The sequence below is a fragment of the Nilaparvata lugens genome, chromosome 4 (assembly GCF_014356525.2).
Source record: "Nilaparvata lugens isolate BPH chromosome 4, ASM1435652v1, whole genome shotgun sequence".
Taxonomy (NCBI): domain Eukaryota; kingdom Metazoa; phylum Arthropoda; class Insecta; order Hemiptera; family Delphacidae; genus Nilaparvata; species Nilaparvata lugens.
This window is the reverse complement of record NC_052507.1, coordinates 5,393,082-5,420,586: the sequence shown is the minus strand read 5'-3', so window position 1 is coordinate 5,420,586 and position 27,505 is coordinate 5,393,082. Positions and strand designations below refer to the sequence as shown.

The 27,505-nt window shown below is 35.3% G+C and overlaps 1 protein-coding gene across 2 annotated transcripts in view; it reads right to left on the bottom strand.

The window, feature by feature from the left end:
* LOC111043462 (nephrin) overlaps window positions 1-27,505 on the bottom strand; it is a 227,446-nt gene that overhangs the window by 52,396 nt on the left and 147,545 nt on the right. The window contains exon 11 of one of the 2 annotated variants that reach the window (XM_039425564.1): window positions 25,745-26,047. In XM_039425564.1, the coding sequence (XP_039281498.1) occupies window positions 25,745-26,047 (303 nt within the window). Of the gene's footprint in view, window positions 1-25,744; window positions 26,053-27,505 lie in introns of both variants that reach the window. The other variant, XM_039425565.1, reaches the window with a different exon arrangement.

Here is a 27,505-nt window from a genome sequence, read left to right as displayed (position 1 = left end):
TTTCACATGGTGACTCCTATCCAGGAACCTCGTTTTGTCACGTCTTTTCCCCTCGAGGCAAGCAGAGGCAAGATCTAACAACTACGCCGCCGTTTGCGAAAAGTATGACTCATCACTTTTTTCTCAAAGTCTAACTTCCTTAAAAATATAGATAGAAGATTTCTGATTTCGGATTTGGATTCAGCGACCCCAAATTCTTTAAAGCGTAAGTCCCGTTTTCGAAAATATCCGAAAACAAGGAAGTTATGGCTGTTTTTAATAAAGCTTTCTATTATCATATAATTATACGGTAAAAACGAACAGGTACTGTACTATACAGTACGTAAGTACTCTAGCTATTATAATACAACTTACACTGTATTCGTGTAGGAAATTTGGTAGGTTATTTATCTTGATTTCTGAAAATACCCCAAAATAAGGGAGTAAGATAACTTTGAAAAACCAAAGTTTTCCTGCCGATTGAAGAAACATTAAAAATTAGTCTAAGACATATTATGTCTTAGAATAAAAACGTGTAACAAATATCAGATCACTATTCAAGCTATCAAGCTTTTCATAAATTTATTTGTCTCCTCATGGCAGAAGGTTTGCGCCCAACGTTTTCACTTAAACATTTCTATGATTAAATTGTGATAAAGACATTATCGTATTGATCTTCTAAATCCAGTTACATGTACATCGATTTTCGTAAAATTGATTTTTTACCGTTCCTATGAATTCTAAGAATTCTATGAATTGTTTATACAGGTTCATCACAACTTCTTAAATAACAATATGTTTGCTTCAACAGAATTCATAAGGACGACAAAACATCGAACAACAAAAAAACGCTTTCTGAGTAACTGGCTTTAACAAAGCATGGCTTCACGAAATACAGAACGATAATTTAGAATAGTTGGTACAATGGTTATGCTTTTCGCATTATGGCAGCACTAGGCTTTCTCACTCACTTCTCCAGTTGACACTTGTTGACTTGTCAGTTGTTGACTTGACTTTGACACCTGTCATTACGCGATGTCCGAGTTTGATGTGGAGCTGTTGATTACTGCAGTTTGCAACCGACCTGCTCTTTGGGATAAAAGTCTTGACATCTACAAGGACCGGAATGAAGTCGCCAAAAGTTGGATGGAAGTTTGCAGAGTGATCAAAGAAGATTTCGAAGCTTTAACCATTTCCCAACAGAAAAAGTTTGGTAAGTAGGATATTTCTATAATGATTTTGTTTTCCTCGGTCTAGTTCCTGGAATAGTTTGAAAATCTATTATTTATAGGTTTTTCAATTCTGCTTGCTTTCTTCAGCATGTTTTTAGTTTCTCTATTGATTCATTGCTGTATTTAGAAAAAACTACACTAAGATTTGGTGATCCCAGCATAAAGATTTTGTTAGACATCAAAGGAAAGTACTGCCTATCCATTCTAAATTAATTCATCTAATTATCTAAGAATTCACTTTCAATCAACGATTGAAATTTTCAATAAACATTTATATGAAATTTTCAGTTGATATGTAAATGAATTGAAAATAAGAATACATTATATAGGAATGAATTATTTATTTTAAATACATTCAGTCAATATAGGAATTATTGATTTGATTGAAACATTTATTTTATGAAGAAATGTTAGGTAGTCCGGTAGTCATTGAATATTGAGAAATCAATGACTCACACCCAAAATGCTCAATTTGTTCTGGACCTTTGGAGGTGATCTCTCTCTCTCTCTCGCTTTCTCCCTCTTCCCTCACAAGTTTTACATAATACCAACTGCAAAAGTCAGTCTAAATTTAGTGATGACAAAATTCTTCAAAACATTGATGTTCCAATACAGTAGGTACCTCGATTTATTGAGCAGATTACCATCGATCTATCAATTACTTACTAATTTTTTTAGCCATTTATTATAAGATAGAATACAAACTGAAAGTAGCAATAAATTATTTAATAGTTTTGAAAATGTCACAGACAAATTTCAGAAACAAATATTATTTAAATCTACCGTATAGCTTGTAAAATATTCATTTAAATATAAAATTATTGTTATTATTTTCATCTATAATTGTTGATACAGCATTAATCTCCATTTCAATACTAAATGTTTTTCTTCATTGGAGTCAGATCTCTCAAGTCATGAATCTTTTAAAAAATAATGTAGAGAAAATGTATTGCTTAGTCGAATTACTGATAATTTATGCAAATGTCCCTTTGTGAGGCAGGAGTATCATTATCTTAGTACGTACTATATAATCATATGATAATGGAAAGCTATATTAAAAACAGCTATAACACCCTTGTTTTCGGGTATTTTTGAAAATGGGACTTACGCTTTAAAGAATTTGGGGTCGCTGAATCCAAATCCGAAATCAGAAATCTTCTATCTATATTTTTAAGGAAGTTAGACTTTGAGAAAAAGTGATGAGTCATACTTTTCGCAAACGGCGGCATAGTTGTTAAATCTGTCGGCTTATTCGTAAGATCCCCATGTGAAAGTACAGGAGAGCTGCAAAATATGAAATATGATCTTCCGTAATATGATATTCCAGGAGCGAGGTCTCTGCCGTGTGAAACTGGCCTACTATACAGTACGTAAGTACTCTAGCTATTATAATACAACTTACACTGTATTCGTGTAGGAAATTTGGTAGGTTTTTTATCTTGATTTCTGGAAATACACCAAAATAAGGGAGTAAGATAACTTTGAAAAACCAAAGTTTTCCTGCCGATTGAAGAAACATTAAAAATTAGTCTACAAGACATATTATGTCTTAGAATAAAAACGTGTAACAAATATCAGATCACTATTCAAGCTATCTAGCTTTTCATAAATTTCATAAGTTTGTGTCGACGGTATATGACATAAAAGGCAAATGCTCGCGCTTGGTCCATAGTTCTACGACTGAGGAATGAGGATTTAGGTCAGCAACTAAAATCGACAAGCCATGATTGTCAATCTTACTCATGATACAAAGCTTTGTACTATGATACATGGTTTTCATTCCGTATCATTCTTTAATAAAAATAAGACAAGATTCCGGTTTCAAAAGCATCAAAGTCGCCAGGCTGGTCTGAGCTATTCATGACTTTTTTTCAGTATGCATTATCAACTCAGCAGTTCTAATACACAGACATCACTACTTGGAATGCCATGACATTTTCTATTCTTTCAATTCCTATTATTACCATAGATCGATTCAGATCAGCACAATGTTTATACTGTATGTTCATAATAGATTTTTCTGATTGTAAAAAGAAATAGAATAATTGCTGGGAATTTAAAGTGATATTCAACGATTTGAACCTGATAAATTGGATTGTTGAATGACAATTGAAATTCAGTGAATTTTACTGTACAACATTCCTTTTCCTCCTATTTTATTGGGTGATGAGTGGAGATGATTTATGATTTCATATTTGGATTCATCTTTTCATAGTTCAATATTTTTTTGGAAAACTAGAACTTTTAAAAATTAAAAATGTTTATGTATAAACTTCTCAGGTGTTCAAAAACTTCTTAAAACCTTTGCCTGTCCCTTTGTGAGGCAGGAGTATTATTATCTTAGCATCTTAGTATGTACTATATAATCATATGATAATGGAAAGCTATATTAAAAACAGCTATAACTCCCTTGTTTTCGGGTATTTTTGAAAATGGGACTTACGCTTTAAAGAATTTGGGGTTGCTGAATCCAAATCCGAAATCAGAAATCTTCTATCTATATTTTTAAGGAAGTTAGACTTTGAGGAAAAGTGATGAGTCATAGGTTTGAGCAAACGTCGGCATAGTTGTTAGATCTGTCGGCTTATTCGTAAGATCCCCATGTGAAAGTACAGGAGAGCTGCAAAATATGAAATATGATCTTCTGTAATATGATATTCCAGGAGCGAGGTCTCTGCCGTGTGAAACTGGCCTGAGGCCAGTTTCTATCCTATCCTATCCTATTCTATCCTATCCTGAGGCCAGGGTCTATCCTATGATTCTCATCAATTTCCCTGTAAAATCGACTGTTTATAAACAAATTGGGATAGAATTCTCTTTTATTTCACGAGTGTTATACTATTGTTATCATTTTGACGTGTTATACAATGTAAAGCTGTTCTGGCAATAAATAATCTTGAATCTTGAATCTTGAATCTTGAATGACAAACGGCAATTATTGTACTTGATTCAATTCAGTTATTCGAACTAACTTTCTCTATTGGGAAGATAGAATGTGTTGCAGGAATTCGACAAACGACGCAAGGCAACTTAAATTTCCAATTTGAAAAAACTACTGGACCATACTGATATAGAGAAACAATAGCATGAGTAGATATCCCATGGTATAGGGCGTTTATGTCGCAACTTTTAGGGCCGGTTTCCGAGCTTGGGTTTTAGCTGAGTCCTAGACTTTAAACAGCTGGAGTCAGAAAATTGGCTTTCCAAAATGGGGCTTAGTCGCTGCTTTTATAACAGTAGTCGTAGTTTTTATTTTCTAATTTCTATAATTGGAAACGTTTTTCCTTGACGAAATTAGACATTCCTAAATAATTCAAAATAGCTTAAACTTTACACTACTGTATTTTTTCTTTATTTTATTTCGTGTACAATTTTCTAGTTTTTCGAAATTTAATTCAAACATGACTATGACAATGACTGCGACCACGCCCCGTTTTGGAAAGCCAATTTTCTGACTCCAGCTGTTTAAAGTCTAGGACTTAGCTGAATCCCGAGCTCGGAAACTGGCCCTTACTGTTATCTCAAGCCGATAGTCCACGTAGTTCTTTCCCGTGAAGCTTTATGACGCTGATAGTCTCTCATATTGTGCCGTTCATACACTCTTACTCGCTCAAAACAGTAAAAATCGACAATAATCGGCTTGAGATAACAGTAAAAGCTACCATGGAATATCTACTTATGCTATTGTTTATCTCTGGTTGAACGTTGTAACCTTCAAGAAATATTAGGTCATTCAGTCTATATACAGGCTTCTCTTCAGCTCAATCACCTCCTAGCATTTTGGAATTCTCCCAATAGCATTACATAGATTTTAATAGTATATCTTAACAAAATGGTGTCAACGGAGACGCAAAGTTGCGACGTAAACGCCCTATAGCATGGGATATCTACTCACGCTATTGTTTCTCTATGATACTGATGATTATTCAGCACAAAAGGAATCAAGTCTCGTTACCAAATCGATGAACGTTCCGAGCTGATAATTGGTTATTGCCGTGTTGTAATCCGACTGTAGATCCGTCTTGTTGATCCGTCAGGTAGAGGGATTCCCAAGAAATTGTAAAAGCACTAAAAAGCTTTGCTTTTTCAGCGCTAAGCCACCTGGATTAAACGTGCTGCATCAAAGGTGCTCTATGGTGCGGTCCACTTACAACTTTCAGCTTCGGTTGAACGGGAAGCTCTGATGTTATTCATAAGGGAAGCTGCCAGTATAAAATAAATCCCACTTAAGGTGCTTTTTCCTCGTTGTCCAGCCACAAGGGGTTTCTCTCCTTAAGGACATGTTTCATTAAGCTGTGACGTTAGAATGTTGGCGTTGACTGAATGTTTCTACTGTATTAAAAAGGTGCATACCATTAATTACATTTCTTCTGATTTGTATTGAAAAGGTTTCCATGACTCAAATGAACAATGTTTCTTGAAAATAGCATGTAAGCATGTTTCTATAATATTAGGAATCTTGTAATAGCAATAAAAAATGGACCTTTTCAGCAAAAGTACATGTTCCAATATTCCATGTAGAAAATTACATGCTCACACTTCCCGAGTTTATTGAAAGATCAACCTTCCGGCAGTCGCGCTGTTGTAAAAAGTACAACAGTGTCAATCATGGCGTTTCCTATGAAGAACTGCTACCTGACCTCAACTTGTATGTGTTTCTATTATAGGATGTCCAGTAATTAAACCGTTACTGTTATTTGTATGGACATAGAGGAAATATAGCAAGATCTTATGAAGATCCAATGGTATAGGTCGTCTATTTTCCAAATTTCAAGCCGATTCTTTGATAACCTTCCGGAAGCCGCGCTTTTGTAAAAAGTACAACAGTGTCAGTTTTTTTTTTTGCTGCACAAAACTATTGAATGGGGTTGTGTCAGTGTATGAGTCACCTATGTCTTTCAAAAATTTCCCCCCATCACTCCACTGAGTTGCAGTATCAACCGAGCAATGGTTCAGTCTTTAGGTGCCATTTAGTCGCGACAGTGCATAAGATAGGGAAATACTGTGTACGGGGACTGTAAACGAACCAATAACACAGAATTGATGGCTTTGCTTGATGTACCTTATTGGGCTATGAAATGGTAATCATCCAAATGTTTATAGGCGTAGAATAATCCAAGAAGATGAAAGAAGTAATTATGCAATTAATTAATATGTTTTGACAGTGAACAGAGTACATAACACTTGGAAAATTGGATGTTGTACGAGATACAACACGCGACTGCTCGTGTGATTGAGTTGGGCGCGACTACTGGAAGGTGAACAACTGTAATATTTACAATAGAAAAACGATTTGATTGGGCTTTCATCTTACGTAATCTTTTCATCACAAATTTGATAAATTTGTTTTTTTTTATTAAATGATTATTATTTTATCAACATAAATGAAAAAGGCCTTCAGCTATACTTTGATGATTTAGAATCTTTATGCAAAATTTCAAGCTGATCAGCTCAACAGTTCAGACGTGAAGATACGTCGAACTTGTATTCAATGAAAAAGACTAAGAAATTTTCAAAAAATAAGAGTTTATCAGAGATTGACGATGGTGTAATAACCGAAACCGGTATTTCTAAGTATCAATAAATCTGTGGGTTTTTGACAATTTCTTAGTCTTTTTCATTCAATATAAAATATATAATTACCACAATATCAACTTCTCAACTACACAAAAAGTGAACTTGTATTCCGTATCCCGTACATCATACCTATTCCTTGCTTTATAATTATTATGGTGTAGACATAGTAGAATAATCTGTACATATTTATAGTTAATATATAGATGAAGATTGATATAGATAGAAGATGAATAAGAAGATAGATGATAAAGCCGTTGATTACAGTATTTTATCGATGACCTCACTCTATCAAAGTATAACAAACTTCAAGCATGACGAATTGACTTGTAAAACTAAAAACTTGTCCAACTGAAATCTTGAAGAACTGGAAATAGGCCTTCAATCATCCTCAGTAAACTAGTAGTTCTGTGAGCAGTACTCTACCACTTGCCTTCCCCCACCACCGCTTCTCACTCTACTCTATCACTAGTAGTTCTGTGAACAGTAGACTTCACGCAGTATTCTCATCCACAATTACCTGATTGAAACTATAGACTTTATGGAAATACAGCAATAGACTGGCTTCTCCACACATCTGTGTAATCACTTGTCAGCTGATTTATGATGAATAATTCTTTAGTCTGATTTTTACTCTAATATTGGCGTATGGAGGAGGCTCCTTTTCCCTTTTATATCATCCTTGAAATGCAAAATTTCCAAAAACCTTGTGTATACTCCGACGAGCAATTAAAAAAGGAACATACCAGTCAAATTTCATGAAAATTTATTACCGCGTTTCGCCGTAAATGCGCAACCTATAAACATTTAAACATTTGAACATTCAAACATTCAAACATTAAGAGAAATGCCAAACCGTCGATTGAATCTTAGACCTCACTTCGCTCGGTAGATATTAAGAACCTATATGCAAGATTTCAAGTTATTATTTATTTATTTATTTGTTTATACATTTGTAAATCATATGAATATGATCGGGAAAGAATAACAGGCAACGCCCAAAACTAATCTGTTCCCAAATTTTGATAATAATGTCCATAAAAATAGGTTATGTTCTTACTATAGGAAGTTGATCAGTCCTAAAGCTCAGATGTGATGATTCGTGAATTTCCTATCCCATACTTGTATAAGCCAATTTTTTTCTTTATTATATTATTGATTAAAAGCATTGTGGGCGAAATTAAGGCTATGAGAGTTCCCTCTTCCAGTCAACCCACAGTAGTGAAGAGTCGAGAACCAGCACTAAAATTGACATGAATGATGAAAAAATATGCCGCCCACTGAATAAATTTTTGTACTTTAAGAGAGAAAAATTCTTCAACTGGAATACAAAACTCACCAATTACCAACTAAATAGACAATTATGGAAATGGCTTGCCGAACTAACAACTGAATAATTGAGAAAAATTTTCCTGCTAACACTTGAAAAGACATGAGGGAAATTTCCCTGCTAATACTTGAATTGGTAAAATTCCACCTCTATAAAGACTACCTCGAACATGAAAATTGGTCAGATTTACTGACAGCATTGTTCAAATGGGAAACATTGGTGCTATTCATAAGGAATGCTGCCAGATTTTAGTGAATATAATCGCTGATTAGCATGATTGTTACCCTTGAATAATTCTCTAGCATGCGAATGAATTATTAGGTTGACACTACAGGGGACATAGCATGAACTGCTTCGGCCTACTTTATATACATGTTATGTACTTTGTTGTGTGTATAATTATATTTTGTCCACTTGCGATTCCAGGAAGAGATATCAAGCCTTTGATCTTTGAATTGTGAAATGTTTTTCCTAGTTCTAACGGCTAGTCATATTTTGTACTGAAGGTGAATTTTGTTATCATGGCGAGTCTGTTGCTTAAGCCGCCATTTTGTGACACCGTTGAGTGAGAGGAGATTGTCTAGCTGGCCCAATGGCAGGCGTTCATGCCCTTGACCAATAGCAGTATTCGCCTACTAGTATTAATTCTGCTGCTCTTGTATTTACTTTTAGTTTATCAGAGATTGACAATGGTGTGATAACTGAAACCGGTCTTTCTTTGAAAATCATATTCGGAAATCATCCGTTTAATCTAATAGAATTGATAATGACGGAAAAATATCGTACGAACAAAAATCGATGTGTGTGTAGCCACTACCTCCGTAAACAAAGCCGTAGTGCATTCGTGTGACGTCAGCACAGGTAGGGCTCCTACACCAATAAAACCACTAGCTGATATAGATCAGCTGAAATCAACGAATTTTCATTGGTGGAGGAGCCCTACCTATGCTAACGTCAAAATGCACTACGGCTTTGTTTACGGAGGTAGTGGTTACACACACATCGATTTTTGTTCGTACGATATTTTGCCGTTCTTATCAAGTCTATTAGATTGCACAGATGATTTCAAACAGATTATGTTTGTCAAGTTCCGTTTAATCTGATAGAATTCATAAGGATGGAAAAATATCGTACAAACGAAAATCGATGTGTGTATAGCTAGCCTTATATTGAATCAGACGATAAGTTAGCAATGGTTCTCAAGTTTCTCTCTGACTAGTTCTCAAGTCTTGACCCTATTTCTCCTTCTTTCCGATTCTCTCTCTCTCTATCTCTTCATGTCAGTCATTCTCTTGGTGAAATCAGAATAAACAAGTGTTGTCCCAACGAATTTGTCCAGTCGTAAAAATAATTCAATTGGTTTTTAGGCTAGCTACACACACATCGATTTTTGTTCGTACGATATTTTGCCGTTCTTATAAATTCTATTAGATTGAACAGATAATTTCAAACAGATGATGTTTGTCAAGTTCTGTTTGATCCAATAGAATTCATAAGGACGGAAAAATATCTTACGAATGGATAACGATGTGTGAGTGTGGGGCTTGAGATTATGAAATCACTACACAAATTTGGATATAGTTTGTTATGTGTATTTCGAGAGTTATGTATTTTGTAAAATTGTAAAAGTGTTCACAGCTGAAATATACCAACTCATTGGAAAGCACCCCCAGTAGATGAACAAAATAACTTTAGAGATTAGACAGTTTGCTGTTAAGTTGAATGTACATTTTTTTATGAATGGAAAAGAAGCTCTCTGTAATGATAAATATTACAGCTCCCCTCCACCGCACGTCTTCGAAAACATCAAGTTCTTTTGTATTAGATAAAATCATATTTCAGTCTTTTGTTGGCTTGGGGATCATTTTGGAACGACAAAAGAATTCTGTTCTTCCATCCACTTTTTATCAAGTAATTTTTTATGAAAGAGTGAGCCGTCCCATTGTTGAGTGCTGGAATGAGATTTGTAGCACAATTACTCCCTTGTTATATTGTTGATTGCTGTAAGATTAGACCATAATGTGATGAGATGTTTGAGACGAATGAATGAAGGACTGAGAGAAGTGTTGACTTGGAACACTGAAAATTGGAGATTCACAATTTCAGGTGTGATTTGGGGGACCATTGTAGGCCTAATGTATTATCACTCATACACTAATATATCACATACACTAATAGGCCTGATTGATTGATTGATTGATTGATTGAGTACTTTATTTATGTAGATTACAATATATACTGTCTAATACACTTATATACAATAGCTTACGATACAGCAAAGTTATAGATGAATTTACATTATATAGACTGAGAAAATAATTGTTGAACTGTATATGATATGAAAAAAGCAATTTGTAATATAATAACTGTAGATAATAATTATATTGTTATGCATCTACATAAATTGGCGGAGGTTTGGACATATCAATGTCCATTCTTCGGAAAGAATATTAAAAATATCCTCCCCACTAACTCTCTACCAAAACGTTAATTTCATTATTTAAACTAAGGATTTATTTATTAATGGAAATATTGTGAAAGTTTTAATCAATATGAATATTTAAGAGAAAAAAAAACAGAAAATTTATAAAGTAAAATAATTATATAGGTAGATAAGATCAAATAATTAATAATTGATTAATAAAATGAAGTATGCTGAAAGTAGATCAGGGTAATCAACTTTCAGTAATATACAGCAGTATGCAGTGAATAATTGAAATAACATCAGTTTATATAATATATATATATACAATTCGTTCTATAACATGTTTAAAGGTTTGTATTTGTGGGATGGGTGGGGGATGGTTGTCATGTGATCGTTCTAGGGCCGGACAGTTTCAGTCATTTGTTCCAAAAGATGTTTTTTTAAAGTCAGGATGAAGCTCGCTCGGCTCTCGATGGACCTGATAGAAACAGGAAGTGCATTCCATGCACGACAGGCACTGACTAAGAAGGATTTTGTGAAAATAGTAGTTCGATGATTGGGTATCCTTAAAGTACTTTCTCCGGTTCTAGTATGTGAAGCATCTATCCTCCTACCTTCAGAGACAAATTTGAAATCATCTTTAAAATAGTTCGGATTACCGTATATCAAGATATCTCTAACAAGCTTGACTATTCGAAAAAGCCTCTGATCGGGAAGCTTTAATGTTGAACTAGCAATGTGGGCTGGGTGATATGATCATGGCGTTGGAGAGAGTAGACGAAACGTAGACAATAATTTTGGCAACGCTGTAGTTTATCATTCAGAGTGACTTGCATATCGTTAAGAACAGAATTACAATACATTAAATGTGGGAAGATGAGAGATTGAACCAATAATAATTTAATGTTTCTAGGGAGGATATCGTGCATTTTCTTCAATGCATGCATGGCTGAGAATACCTTTTTACAAGTTTTGTTCACTTGTTCTGACCAGTCAAGAGTATTATTCATAATAATGCCTAAATTTTTAACTGAGCTACAGTAAGGAATGTCATTACCGTCTACACTAATTTTGTGAATCGATTCAAGGTCAATATTGTTTATAAGACGAGAATATCCAATTATAATGGGTTGTGTTTTGATGGGATTAAGCTTAAGGCCATTTTTCTTTGTCCATTCCACTATCGAATTGATATCCTGATTTATTATTCCAACTGTTTCATCAATTTTTGTTATGGGACAGCTTAAATAGATTTGAAGGTCGTCTGCATAAGTATGGAAACTGGAGAATTTGATATGGAACCTGATATGGACACGGACACTTATGTATTTGTATCATTCCACTAATATTTATGTCGTTCTCGAAGAAGATTGTAGATTTGGAAGGAGCATAATTATTTTAATATCACACACTGTCAACTTTGTCAGTGTATCTCACAACTTTCTTTGCAAGATATTGCAAAGGAATAGGGCAACATATTGTAAAGATAAAAGTCGATAAATAGAAATTAGTCGACTAATTTAAGTCGATTTCAAAGATACTTGTGGATCATACAAGAGTACATTTTGCATGAGATGAAAATATACAAAAAAGCACAGCATGAGAACCTGATCCTCATACTATCTTTAAAGTTACCATATCTATATATATAAAAGCAAAATGGCACTCACTGACTGACTGACTCACTCACTCGCAGAACTAAAAATCTACCGGACCAAAAACGTTCAAATTTGGTAGGTATGTTCAGTTGGCTCTTTAGAGGCGCACTAAGAAATCTTTTGGCGATATTTTAACTCTAAGGGTGGTTTTTAAGGGTTTAAAGCTCGTCTTTTAGCATGTATATTCTTCTTATTCCAATCTCTTAATTATAATTGAAAAATGTCCATACCATATGTTAATATAGAACTATAATCTAGAGAGAGTACCTCTTTGAAACAGTTGTTAACTGGTAGCTAAATTAATGATTTTGTTAGGTTGGCATTAAGTTGAGTTGACTTTGTTAGGTTGGCACCAAGTTGAAGATTGAAATGCATTATCCAGGACCTCCCAAATACCAATTTATCCAGTACCTCCTAAATACCTATTCAATCAGAGCTATTCCTGGGAATATTATATTACTAGCCGTCAGGCTCGCTTCTATCGCCAAATACGTTTAGCCAGACGTTTAGTCTGGACCCCGACTGGATCATCCTAATATAATTATGATAAAAATATGACATAACATTTCAAATTTGGTAGGTGTGTCCAGTTGGCCCTTTAGAAGCGCAATAAGAACGGAATTGGAAAAATTTCCAAAGATACGCCCAAAATCTGCGTATTTCCAGCGTTTTTTTTAGCGTTTTCTCAGCTTTATCGAGAACAAATGAACAGAAAATGTTCAAATTTAGTACAGAAGCTAAGCTAGGGTGTAATAATGTTGTTAGAAGGAAATTGAAATAACGCCAAAGATACGCCCAAAATCTGCGTTTTTCCAGCGTTTTTTGCGCTTTCTCAGCTTTATCAAGAAAAAATGAACAGAAAATGGCGTACGATAAATTCCATTAAACAGATGATGTTTGATCTAGAAGAATTCTTAAGAACGGCAAAAAATCGATGTGTGTTTAAAGCCCTGCACACACTCATCGATTTTTGTTCGTACGGAATTTTGCCGTCCTTATAAATTCTATCAGATTAAACAGATGATGTTTGTCAAGTACCGTTTAATCTAGTAGAATTCATAAGGTCGGAAAAAATCGAACGACCAAAAATCGATGTGTGTGTACCTCAATTAACTGGATCAAGTTGTGATGAAATTATTGAATTATGAGTAGTATAATAGTTTTTCCCAATAATGTATTCTTATATAACGATCACTATTTCATTAAAATAGAAAACAGGAGAGCCACACTGCACACTTGAACAAAGTGTAGTTCCCAGCCCCCACTAGTGGTTACAGCTCCGAACCAGTGTTCACTCCAGTTGCATTGAAGCGTTGATGAACAGTCTTCCATTGCAGTCTGGGTGCAGGTTTAGCCTACAGGATGTGGCTTCTTGGACCAACCGTTCAGACCACAATGCTGTACGCTGTACAACAAATGAACAAGCCAGCAAGCCACGGTCAACCGCTACTTCTACCAAATGTTCCTCCATCAATCACAGATATTTCACTCCATCGATCACATAACACATTAGTCCTCGTTCTGAACTATTAGGAGATTTTATTCTTGATCTAATGCTAGTCTATATATATAAAAGCGAAATGGCACTCACTCACTCACTCACTCGCATAACTAAAAATCTACCGGACCAAAAACGTTCAAATTTGATAGGTATGTTAAGTTGGCCCTTTAGAGGCGCACTAAGAAATCTTTTGGCAATATTTTAACTCTGAGGGTTGTTTTTAAGGGTTTAAAGTATGTCTTTTAGCATGTATATTCTTCTTCTCCCAATCTGTTAATTATAATTGAAATTTCCATATCATATGTTACTATAGAACTATAATCTAGATAGAGTAACTCTTCGAAACAGTTGTTAACTGGCAACTAAATTAATAATTTTGTCAGGTTGGCATTAAGTTGAGTTGACTTTGTTAGGTTGGCACCAAGTTGAAGATTTAAATGCATTTATCGCGGAAAAATTGATTGGGCACTGCTTCTTCAATCCTGGGAAAATTATATTTCTATAGCGTTCAGGCTCGCTTCGCTCGCCATATCCGTTTAGCCAGCCGTTTAGTCTGGACCCCCGACTGGATTGTCCTAACATTACGATATAAATGCCCAAAAGAAAAATGCAGGCGAGCGTAGCGAGCCTGCTGATCTCATTCCTGGACGATCCAGTCGGGGGTCCAGGGGGCGGAGCCCCCTGGCTAGACGGATATGGCGAGCGAAGCGAGCCTGACGGCTAGTCATTGAATAAAAACACACATGTTGTCAAATTAAAGTTTAAATTTTTTGTCATTTTCAAGTTGACTTCAGTGAGTCAGCTGACTGACTGTGACCTGTGTGGTCACGAAACCATGGTTCTGTATGAAATAAAACTGTGTAGATTTTGACAACAAATGTGTGTTTCTATTTAATTGAACCGGCCTGAGGAGAAAGGGAACATGTCAAAGTTTTCATCCTTTTATGTTTGAAATGAGTTGTTTACTGTGGGATACATCGATTGGAGTTAAAAGGGAACTTGTCAGCATTCTCTTTATACGAGAAACAGATATCGTATTTTTGCTGTACTGGAGTGAAAGGAAACTAGTCATGACACACATGTTCCCTTTCAACGCCGAGCATTCGAAAATTAGCTGTTTGTTAGTTGTGATTTCTATGCTTTTGTTAGGTTACCTTTGATTCACACGTTGCTTTGAGGTTAGATTGCTTTCGGTTGAGGTGTTTATTGTAAAAGTTGAAGAGTGATAATTTATAATATCATCATAAGTAATAGCAAGTTAACAAAAAACTCAATTTTAAGGGGTGAATCTTATATAAGTGCTTATACTGGATCAAAATTGTTGTCTTGAACAAAAAACAATCTTGAAATTATCAATACTTTTATCTGTATTCATTTTTTTCTCTCCCCTGAGAAATTCTGATTTTCGACATGTTCCCTTTCTCTTCAGACCGATTCAATAAATTATGAAACGGTTCTACAATATTGTCAGTGACTCAGGCGAATCTCTAATGCTAGTCATTTTTCAAATCGTTCATATTTATTTATTTATTAATACAATTTGTAAATAAATAAATACATTTCTGAGTAGTTGTGAAGGTAATATTGTCTTAGTTACCCATAATGAATATCTAGACAGTATGACAATATATATTCTTTTCATATATAATATAATAAAGGAAAGAATTGGCTCAAACACGCACGGGATAGGAAATTCACGAATGACACATTATCACGTCTGAACTACTCAACTGATTAATTTGAAATTTTGCATATGAGTTCTCAATTTACCGAGGGTGATTATAGGCCTAGTACCAGTTCTCTAAGATTTTAGTAAGTCAAGTTTTTAAGTAGAACCTTGCGCAGCACGGGTTACCTGCTAGTGACAAATGAAGAAATAAGTTTTTGTGTAGTTGTATCGGTGATATTGTGGTAAATATCCATACTAAATATCTAGTCAAATGACAATATTTGGTCGTTTTATTCGAAATAAATAAATGATGAGTAAAAGCTTGAAAAAAATCATTAGTCGATATGACGAAATCTTTAGTAAGGTCCAAGTTATAATGGCAGTGAAGAAAGATAGGAGAAAAACGTTGCCAAGTCTCTCCATTTTGCCACTGAGTGTACACAACTGTTACTCAATTCATCCCATTAAATTTGATCTAATAGTAATTATCATTTCCTTGATAAATAATCAATTTAATGTCGAATTAATTAAGAAAATATATTTTTACATAATTTGATTAAAAAATTTGCTTCCATAACTGAGATCAGATTTTTATTTTTATACAAACCTGAAATGACGGCTAATTTAAAAAGCTGTGATACACCAATCTGAATTTCAAAACAACAGAAATTAAGTTATTTGGTAGGTATTCTATTCCAATTTCTTTTGAAAATGATAGAAAAATAGAAATCCTTTTTAGAATAAGTAATTTCAATGGAAATAATTCTAAAATAACCTTTCAATATTATTTATACCGGTACGAGTAGGTCTAACCTAAACGTGTTGGCTAACTGAAGCATGGATGAAGTCCAGGATGGTTAGTTATCAACTTTTAAAAAGTCATTTCAGGTATTTTAATTTGTGTTTCTCATACGGTAATGTCTAAAAATTATTTCATTGTTTCAAAAATCAATAAAATTATACGACTTGTGTACCAAAGTATTTTGATAGAATGAAGAAAAAAATGGCGGCTGTGTTACTTTTGTAAAGTCACTGTCAAAAGTAAAAATAAAATATTCTGGCAAACTGACAACATTGCAAAGCTAGAGGGAGATAGCGCTATCTGTTTTGTTGTATGATAGAAAAGGACAGCAACAGTATTGTCAATCGTACACTGCCATTATAACGTGGACCTCACTATAGTCTTTCTATTAAAAATGAATAAATGATGAGTAGAAGCTTGATCAAAATCATTCCTCGATTGAAAAGAGAAGTTAGATGCAGAAGTTCCAAAGCCTCTAGAGGAGGAAGAATGGGATTTTTTATAAATACTACACCTGAAAAAGTTTTGTTCGCCATATTATTGATTTTAGATACAATTTTGCCTTTAAAGAGGGAAAGATGAGATCTTCTAATAAGTACTTGATCACAGTTTTGACAAGAAGAAAACCTGTCCCCAAATTATCGATTCTAGATAAAGATCAGAATGAGCCTCCTGTGGCTATGAAAACTGAGTCCAACTGTGAACCAATATGGAGAGGAATGCCCTCAGCAGGACATCTATACATTGGTGGCGATTTTATGGCCCAAGTAATGAGGAAAACGCTGTGGTTGGTTTCAGTTCAAACTGTCAGCAACCTCTTTGAATAGCAGCAATGCTAACCCCATTCATACAATACTGACAGCCTTAAGTAAATTTCAGTAGCAGTCTACCATCCGATGCTGTGGCGAGACTCGATTTTCTCTGACACAATTCCCAAATAGATGACATCAATGGGAAGCATTTGATCGATTCTGACAGTTTCAAGTGAAACTTGTGAGGGTTGCTGGTAGAATTTATACTGCAACAAATAAGGGGCGGGCTGAGCCCACAGAAGTAGCTGAGTCGTGGTAGTAAAACCGAATGAAGAGTTCATCAGAAGACAACGGTTGGTTGTGTGAGAGAGAGGGATGATAGGAGAGAGGAAGTTGAGGGAGTGAGAGAGAGATAGGATTGGTGAGAGAAGGGAGGAGGGTGAGCGAAAGAGCGAGAGAGGATGTGAGGTGGAGCGAGTCAGATATATTGTGATAAATACGTTCATTTTCCAATTTTCCAATGATAAGAAGATTATCATAGTGTTTACAAAATGAAAATATTTATCCATCCCATTCCTAGGGTACATTTGTACTTAGAAAATTCTTAGCTCACTGACTCACTCACTCACTGATCACGAATTTAGATTTTTACAAACCAAATTGGATAACAAAATAATACTCACTAATCACTTAGAACTGTAAAATAATGATCAACTTTGAAAATTTTGATATAAGTACTTTTTGGAATGATTGACCGAACGTAGTGAGGCCTATGTTTCAACTCGATTTGCTTTTTTCTGTCTGTATTTAACGCGATTACGGCCAAACGCGTTGATAGAATTCGATGAGATTTGGCAGGAATATTCCTTTTTCAACTGCGCGTCAATGTATACGCAAGGTTTTTGAAATTTTGAGGTTTTGCATTTTAAGGATAATATGAAAAGAAAAGGAATTCCTCCATACTCTGATATCACTATATATATCATTGACCGAGCGAAGTGAGGTCTAAGATTCAAGTCGACGGTTTGGCATTTCCCTTAATGTTTAAATGTTTGAATGTTTTTATGTTGCGCATTTACGGCGAAACGCGGTAATAGATTTTCATGAAATTTGACAGGTATGTTCCTTTTTAAATTGCGCGTCGACGTACTACAAAAGTCTCATTTTACACCCTGGAATCGAATACTTCAATTCAATTCAATTCAATTCAAAAAGTTATTTATTTCACAAGTCTTACAAGCAATCACAGTGGTAGCCTACATCATAAAATAAGAATACACTTTACAATAAAAATAAGACAATGTAAGCACCACAGAAATGACAGCGATATACAAATATATATTAAGAAATATTTACTCTCGCAGAGGCATTACTGCCTGTGTGCGAGAATGAGTCTAAGGTAGGAATAGGCATAATATAAATATTTCGCAGTACTTGACAGATCGGTTAAGCTTGTTGACATTTCAATAATAGTGACACTAAACCCCCCCCCCTGAGAATGAAACTACATTAAATGTAAATGTAAATTTCTCCCCCCTATCCCTATGCCACCCCCTAGAAACCCAAGAAACCCCTTCCCGCCCCCCATAAGTGACGTTCCCCCCATCCAAACCCAACAAACAGACGAAGAAACAGATCACCCACAAAGGCGTGAAAACGCCAACACACACACACACACAACACACACACACACACACACCACACACACACACACACACACACCACACACACACACACACACACACACACACACACACCACACACACACACACACACCACACACACACACACACACACACACACACACACACACACCTCAAAAAGAGAGAATCAGGAGATTCAGAAAAATAGCCAGTATAATGATTAAAATTCGTAATAGTGACCGGTGATAGAATGTGTAAAGACTTATGATTTTATTAGTTTTTTAGCTCATTTGAATCCAGCCCTAGAATCTAAACTCTGAAGTAATCAATCTTTCACAACTCTCGCCTCTACCGATACCCCGAATCCACCTTTTAATTGCTATTTTGAATGCAGATGTTTTATAGTTAATGAAGTCTGTTGCAGCTATAGGTAAGTTTTTTAACAGAACATGGGCTATGTAGTATGAATTAGTAGTGAAGATGGTTTTATTTACCCTTGGCATTTGGATATTGTTATGAATTACTCTCCTTGTTGTATAATTATGAGTGATAGTATTGAATATGTCAGAATAGTTTTTGAATATGTATGTTGCCAAAGTTCTAATGTATAATTGCCTGACATCAAGCACCTCCATCTCCGCGAAAACCGCCTCAGTCGAGTAGTCCCAACGCCTCCCAAGTGCAGCCTTTAGAATCAGTTTTTGTGTAATGAATAGAGGATTCAAAATAGATCTGAATCCTCCTCCATAAGCTAGGATCCCTCCTTCAATAATTGATTGAACAAATGCGTAATAAATTGTTAGGATTTCGTTCTTGTTCAAATATTCTCTAAGTTTCCTAAAAACATAAATCATTTTTCTTAGTCTGCTGTTCTGATAAGCAACGTGTGCAGACCAGTTGAATCTATTATCAATAATCACACCTAGATATTTATAAGAGTCTACCCTTGCAATTGACTCACAGTTACAAGAGGTATTGTTAATGTTACCACATGTATGCAGTTTGACCCCTTCAACTGAGGTGTCGCTAGCATCTCTCAGGGAGACCGGCATGAACTTTGTCTTACTGACATTGAGTGTCAATAAATTATGGTCAAACCATGTTTTTAATGACGCCAAGTCTCTCTTTGCCCTAATCAGTACGGATTCCCAGTCAGGCCCCCTAACCAGAACAGCAGCGTCATCTGCAAAGAGATAGATCCTGCTATTCAAGTTCAATCTTGCAAGGTTATTTACATAAATCAAGAATAATAATGGACCTAGGGTGCTTCCTTGAATTACCCCATATTCTACTTGTTTCAGCTGGCTATTTCCTCCATTTATAACAGTAAACTGTTTACGGTTACTGAAATACGATTTAAACCAATTAAATGAGTCTCCCTCTATTCCAATCAGTTTCATTTTCTTGAGCAACTTTTCCCTATCCACAGAATCGAATGCCTTGGCCAGATCCAAGAATATCAATGCACATTTTTCATTACCTCCCAAGGCAAAATTCACATCTCTGGTTATAGCGAAGAGAGCATCTGAAATATTTTTTGATTTTCTAAAACCATATTGAGAATTAGTTAGTAATCTATTATTTTCAAGGTATGTTGTTAATTGGTCTTTTATTACTTTTTCAAGAATTTTGGAAAATACGCTAAGTAGGCTGATTGGACGAAAGTTTGAACTATCAGTTATGTCTCCTGATTTGAACAATGGAATCACCTTTGCAATTTTGAGGGCGTCAGGAAACTCGCCCGAAGCGATGCTCAAGTTGATGATATGCAGAAGTGGATCAGATAGGCTTTGAAAGTGGGATTTCAGGATATCAGCAGAAATACAATCATACCCAGGAGCCGAACCGCCGCGCAGGGAATTCACATAAGTAAGCAACTCTGTCTTGTCGATAGTGTGTAGGATCAATCTAGAGTCTACTGCGTAATCTGAGTCATTTACTACCGGTGGGCCTATAGGGTTTATTTTATCAGCTAAGTTACTTCCCACATTGGAAAAATATTCATTGAATTCTTCAGCTACATGCATTCTTTTATCCCCCGGATATGTCTTTCCTGCCGTGTACTGGTCCAGTGGAAAGGGGTCTTTGTTTTTTCTTTTACCAGACAATTCGTTCACAGTCTGCCAGAATAGTTTTGGATTATTTTTAGAATCGAAAATTTTTGTTTTGTAGTAGTGGGTCTTGGTTTTCCGTATCAATGAATTCAGTTTATTTCTGTAATTTATATAATAGTTTTTAAGTTGTTGATTGAAGGGCTGGTTCCTAAGCTGTTTACTTATATTGTCCCGTTTTCTAATTGAACGTATTAAACCTTCCGTCATCCAGGGCTTCAGTTTTACCTCCCTATTGCTGAATTTCTTGATTTTTGTAGATTTTTCTATAAAGTTTTTTAAAATGGAGAAGAAAATGTTACAGGATGAATTTAATTCTTGTTCATTAGTGACAGCCCTCCAATCACAATTGCTTATAAATTCATGTAAAGATTTTTTGTCAATGAATTCTTCGTATTTTTTTACTGAATTTATTATTATTGGTTTCGAAATTTCTAGTGCAATACTGTAATGGTCAGTCACATCCGTCATTACAACCGCTGTTTTCAGGCAATTATAGTTGTCGTGTCTGATAAAAACATGGTCTATACATGATTTACTGTTCCCCTGCACCCTAGTATATTTATCAATACCGCTCATAAATCCATTTTCAAACATCATGTCTAGATATCTTTCAGTTTTATTATCTGACTGCAATATGTTAGCGTTAATGTCACCCACAAGAACACAAGTTTTATTCCTATTGATATTCATGTAATAGTTGCGAAGTGCATTAGTAAAGTCATCCAGGTCACTTTCGTGAGTACGATAAACTGTAAGAAGGTTTATATTTTTTCCATGATACGTTAATTCGATACTCAAACCATACACGTCGGCCAGCTCCATCTGTCTACATTCACTCACACTCACTCCCTCCCTCACATACACCTGGAGAAAAAGTTGTCCACCTCAAAAGCCTCAACACTCTTACATTCAATACGTCTGTAATCATCCAGATGAGCATCCCTAAATGACATCAAATCTACTATAAGTAAATAAGGTTTTTATTTATAAGAAGCAATGGGAAGAAATTTGTAATTAAAAAAAAAAAATAATAATAATAATAATAAAGAAAAAACTTTGCTCGTAACGCGGCCGCCCGTACCCCCCAACCCGCCCATGAAGCTCCATCCAAATACAAGTCCCATCTAAGTTGAAATATACATATAAATAACCCGGGCAAACAAAAAAAAATTATAAATAAATACACTTTCCGTGAAGCTGCCACAGGAACTACCTAGAGCCCCTCCCTAGACCCACTCTCGCATTGATAGAAAATAAAGAAATAACACAGAAAACGACCGAGATAAATAGATGTTTACAAAATGATGAAAGTTCAATGGTGGGTGATAGTGACAGACTAAGAGCACCGAGTAGAAGACTCAGTTATTGCAGTTATCAATTTAACTTGTTATCTACACATTAATCCGATAAGTCGCAGCAGATCAGATGGGAACAGCCTGACTCCGATAGTACGAATGTAACAATGAGTACGACAGCTTAAAACGACCTTGTAGAGGAATAAGATATGATAAATTATATTCCTACTGTACTCATAGTGATTATGCTTATTATTATATGTTTAAAAACAATTTTTTAGTATTATGAGACACATTATAATAAAAATGACAGGACAAAACAACAGGATCCACTCTCCCCATCTGGTCGCTTACGTCACAGGACAAACAATATAGTTACATTTTACAGATCTCATGAAGAGCAATCCAAACGGAATAGATATCAGAATCCATTTTTAGGAATAAGTAATCCATAAATAGTGAACCAATCCATTATTTTCAGTTTTTAGTTTTAAACATCCAATAATTTAAATTTATGTAAGTAGCCTAATATTCAATAACTATGTGACATGTCTTATAAGCATATAGCTAATCAATGTTCATGTAACTGTCTGTGCTTGAGCCAACCTAAGAAAATTTCATCGATATTATTATGCCAGGATAAAAATACAGTAAGCTAGCAAGATAATCTGTTTATCAATCTGTGTAGTTCGAACAACAACCATGCAATACTGATTATATGATTGCAGAATAGTAAATTGCATGATAAATAATGTAATGATGAACGTGGATATATTTAATATGGTTAAAAACTAAGCAGTCCATTACAATGGGTTTTATAATGATAATGTTTATTATTTTCGAACACAGGTCATGGCAACGATTGGGAACACTACCTAATCATTAACTTACTTATCGCTTATCGGCTGAACAAAATATACCAAAATATATTTACAGATATCATGAAGAGCAATCCAAACGGAATAGATATCAGAATATACAGTAGACTAAAGATATACATTTTTAAATCACATCATAATTGTTAATGACATATCAGATTGACTTCGAGAACTTGATTCATACATCATTTTAACTCCATGTCTGCTAGACCTAAGTGTTAATTAGGTAGTGATATGTTTGTGGATTGTTCAATATGGAAAACGTATCATTTTAGAATACACATTCATTTCTGCCAGACAAATTGAGTGTTCATGTCGGTAAATCTCTTGACTGAAAACATAAGTTGATATAAGGAAACTAGAATCAACTACTGAAATTTATAAAAAAGAGAACATGATTTTAAGATATAAATTAATATAGAGCAGCTTAGTATCCCATATTATATCATGAGCCTATTAAATTTATGGTATTAAAAAATGCTTCACAATCTGTTTCACTATAGGTCTATAAAAAAATACATTTCGGTTCCAATAATATTAATAATACTACTGTGAATGATAATGTTAATAATACTCTGTGGATGGTCCATTGAACTAAATAAGAACATAATAAAACAAACGAAGAGAAAAAAAAATATTTTTACACCTTTGATTTGGAAATAAGTTTGCTCAAAAAAAAAAACTTCAACACCTTATGGCTTGAATTAAAGAGAACAAGTAAATAATTAGTTCATAATACTTCCTCTGTGAGTGGTCCATTGAACTATATTAGAACATAATTAATAAAACGAATAAAAAAGCCGTAATAAAAATATCCCTTATTAATTTCACAATCCTTCATAAAATTTTATAATTTTTATAAGTTATTTGGAAATAAGTTTGCTCAAAACAACAACAAAATACCTTCTGGCTTGAATTTAAGAGAATGAATAAATAATCAAATTTTCTTATTTTCCTACATGTTTGAGCGAAAGTTGAACCAAAAATCTAATTTCGTATGTATAGGGAGTGACAAAGTAGTTATATTAGCCACTTCTCTTTTGATTCGATTCCACTATTTCTAGAAGATGATTTTCATTCTGCACACGTATCTTTCTGTCTCCCTCCTTCACTTTTATTTGTATGCTGGTTCCTGAGAGCCAGGCTGCTGCAATCTCGCCTTTTTTCACAGCCGCCTTAGCATGGTAGAGCGTGGATTTATTTTCTGGTGTTAAATGAGAGTTTATAAATACCTGGAGGTCCCTAGGAAATGTCTGATGGATATCCGATGCGTTCAACTTGGCCGCCTTACCTGCGGCTATCCACAATTCTCTTTTTCGTCTTGAGATGAATTTGACCACAATTGAAGAGAGACCAGTCCTCCTAGATTTTGGAAGTCTGTGAGCGATTGAAATATCGTCTTTGTTGTACTCGACCCGAAGACACCTCGCCAGTACGGAAAGCAACTCGTAGACGTCCTCGCCCTTCGTTTCAGGAATTCCCACTATTTCAACGTTACTTTTTCGGCTATATTGTTGCAGGTCACTCACTTGCAGTTCTAGTTTCTTCACGGCACATTTCAAGTTTTCGTTTTCACTTTTGAGATTCACACATTCCGCTTTTAGTTCGTCATAGCCCCGCGACGCCTCCTCAAACGACTTTGAAAGAGTATCGAATTTGAGACCAAGATCTGAAGCAACTGTAGCTATGTCCTTTTTCAATTCCGATCTTAGTTCACGAATTGCTATCAGTATCGTGGAGTCGCTATTTAGGGTTACATTATCGGGATCTGGCGAACCGACGATTTTGTTTTTATTTTGAACACAGGCATCGCATTTCCAGGAGTTTTTGTTAGCAGCACTCATTTTCTTAAACTTATCCGGATCACCTATTCGCGTACAGATTGCATGAAAATTATTCGCGCAAGCAGAACATTGTATCATGTCTTTTACATCTGGGTTAGAACACGCTTTACACTTTGGCATAGTGGAATAGAATAAATCAAAGTCACCACAGAAAACAGCCTATCGAAAATTAATATAAATCACTTTACGATCCTCGTATACTATTAACTAATAACTCGTTGCAGTTTCGGAACTGTACTGAACAAGCATGAGCCGGCCGGCTGGGACGAGCGAACCGATATCTATTAGATAACCGCTAACTCGGTTTTCATCCTACCTCGACCGTGGCTGGCCGTAGATTAACTGATTGTTTACAATAGTTCAACAGTTCTACATAATTATTTTATCTCACTCCCACACAGGTACTCACATCTTTCATTATTGACAGACGACAAAATTTTCTTCTGTTCTTAAAAGGATGAATAATATTATTACTCTTTTCATGTCCTTCAGCGAGTTTTCCCAGGAATGAGACCATGTGCAATCAAATTTTCTTATCAAGATCCTCCTATATTGCAAATTTCATGAAAATCGTTAGAGCCGTTCTCGAGATCCGTTGGATATAATTATTATAAAATGAATAAATACATACAGAAATTGCTCGCTTAATATAATAGGATAATTAATGTGAAGACCATACTTTATTAAACAATGAATAAACGCGTTTATCTTGCTTACCTTAATTTTGCGATCCTATTCCTCTGTTTTCTTCCTTCCCACCATTTCTCCCTTCCTTTTTTTCCTCATCACTTCTTTCTCCTCTTCTTTGCCTGCCTATTACATGGCAAACCATAGTTGGCTAGGTATCTTCCTCTCTTTTTTTCTCTTCTCCAACACACCCAACCACAAAGCCAATGGTTTTTCATATTTGTAACATTTATTGTATTTTATTTGTTATGTTATTCTTTGTTATTTTGTTTTTTCTTGTTTTGTGTGTTTTTAATAAATTGAAAATTGAATATTGACAATGTACTTCATTTAGCAAAACTGTACTGTATCTATCACTCACCAATTCGCTTCTCGGCCGTGTTGAAAGTGAACACATGCATCCGAGCCGGCTCACTGCGTCCCTTGCTGTTGACGGCATAGAGATGCAGGTCGAGGCCTTGCGAGTAGGCGACGGGAATCGGGTCGAGCACAAAGTAGGGCGCGTCAGCTGACGAGTTGGCGATCAGCTGATGGCTGTGGCTGTCGAACACCTCCATGAGGAACAGCTGATCGAGGCCGCCGTCGAAGCCTGCCTCACAGCTGATCAGCAGGCCGTCCAGAGTTTGATTCAGCAGAGTGCAGTTGGTCAGCGCGTCTGGTTTCCCTGGACTCAACAGAGCACAAAGTCATTAGGGGTCACATTCATTTTGAAAAGATTTCAATTGTGCTAGAATCAGCTGATCACATGTCTTTTAAAATTGCAGTTGAAATTGAAAACAATAAATTATAGTTGTGTTGTGTGTATGGAGGTATTTCTCCATAGTGAAAAACACAAATAGAAATTGTCAACCACTTTTATCTTTAAAAAACTTTTATATTGTTATAAAAGTGGTTGACAAATTTTACATATAAATTCTCCTTATTCGTGTTTTCAACTGGAGTTGTATAAACATTTAAAAATCTGGTGTGGCGCGCTCACACAACTTTCCTTGCCGTTTTGAAAATTGATCACCTGACGCTAGTGTTCCCGCGCATCTCAAGTCTACTATTCAAAGATTTGAGCTAGCTGGTGACAGGGCAATAACGCTGGAGACACACGAGGTCTGCTATCTCTCCATTTAATAGAATCAACAGTTGCCAACAGTTTGCAATTGAATAATCACATTTTCTCGAATTTCGAGCTTATTTTCAATTTTAGGTGAAAATGTTACTGAACATTAATTGTAGAGATTCTCATGCTCAATCTTTTCCATTCGGAATTTTCTGTTTAAATTGTATCTGAAGCCTGATAATTGAGAATATAAAATCAAACTTTGCATAGATGGGACGGAGCTCCTGAAATTTTTACAGATATGGGACTTGTGGCAGTTGATAGAGCTTATCGATGACTATTTCAGGTATAACTTTAATCAAAGCCGTTTTCGAGAAAATCGCGAAAAACCCTGTTTTTGACAACATTTTCGCCATTTTAGCCGCCATCTTGAATCGCATTGGATCGAAATTGTTCGTGTCGGATTCTTATATTGTAAGGACCTTACGTTCCAAATTTCAAGTCATTCCGTTAATTGGGAGATGAGATATCGTGTAAACAGACGCACATACACTCATACACACACACACATACACACACACACACACACACACACACACACACACACACACACACACACACACACACACACACACACACACACACACACATACGGACCAATACCCAAAAAACACTTTTTTGGACTCAGGGCACCTTGAAACGTATAGAAATTTAGAAATTGGGGTACCTCAATTTTTTTCGGGAAGCAATACTTTCCTTACCGATGGTAATAGGGCAAGGAGAGTAAAATGATATCAACATAGTCTATATTGCAATTTAAAAGAGAATCCCTAACTTCCGCATCCTTCCTCTTGATGAGGTCACTATTTCACTTGATCATAATTTCACGAGAACCAATCAGAGAAACCGTCTTTTTAAAAATGCCTTCTCTGATTGACTACCGTAACGTTAATCACGGTTATACTTTAACCGGCTTTTGTGCAACCGGGCCTTAGTCTCTCCAGTATAATTCTGCTCACTAAACTTGACTATTGCACTAATTTCATTGGTAAATTAGTAAGCTCTACTAAT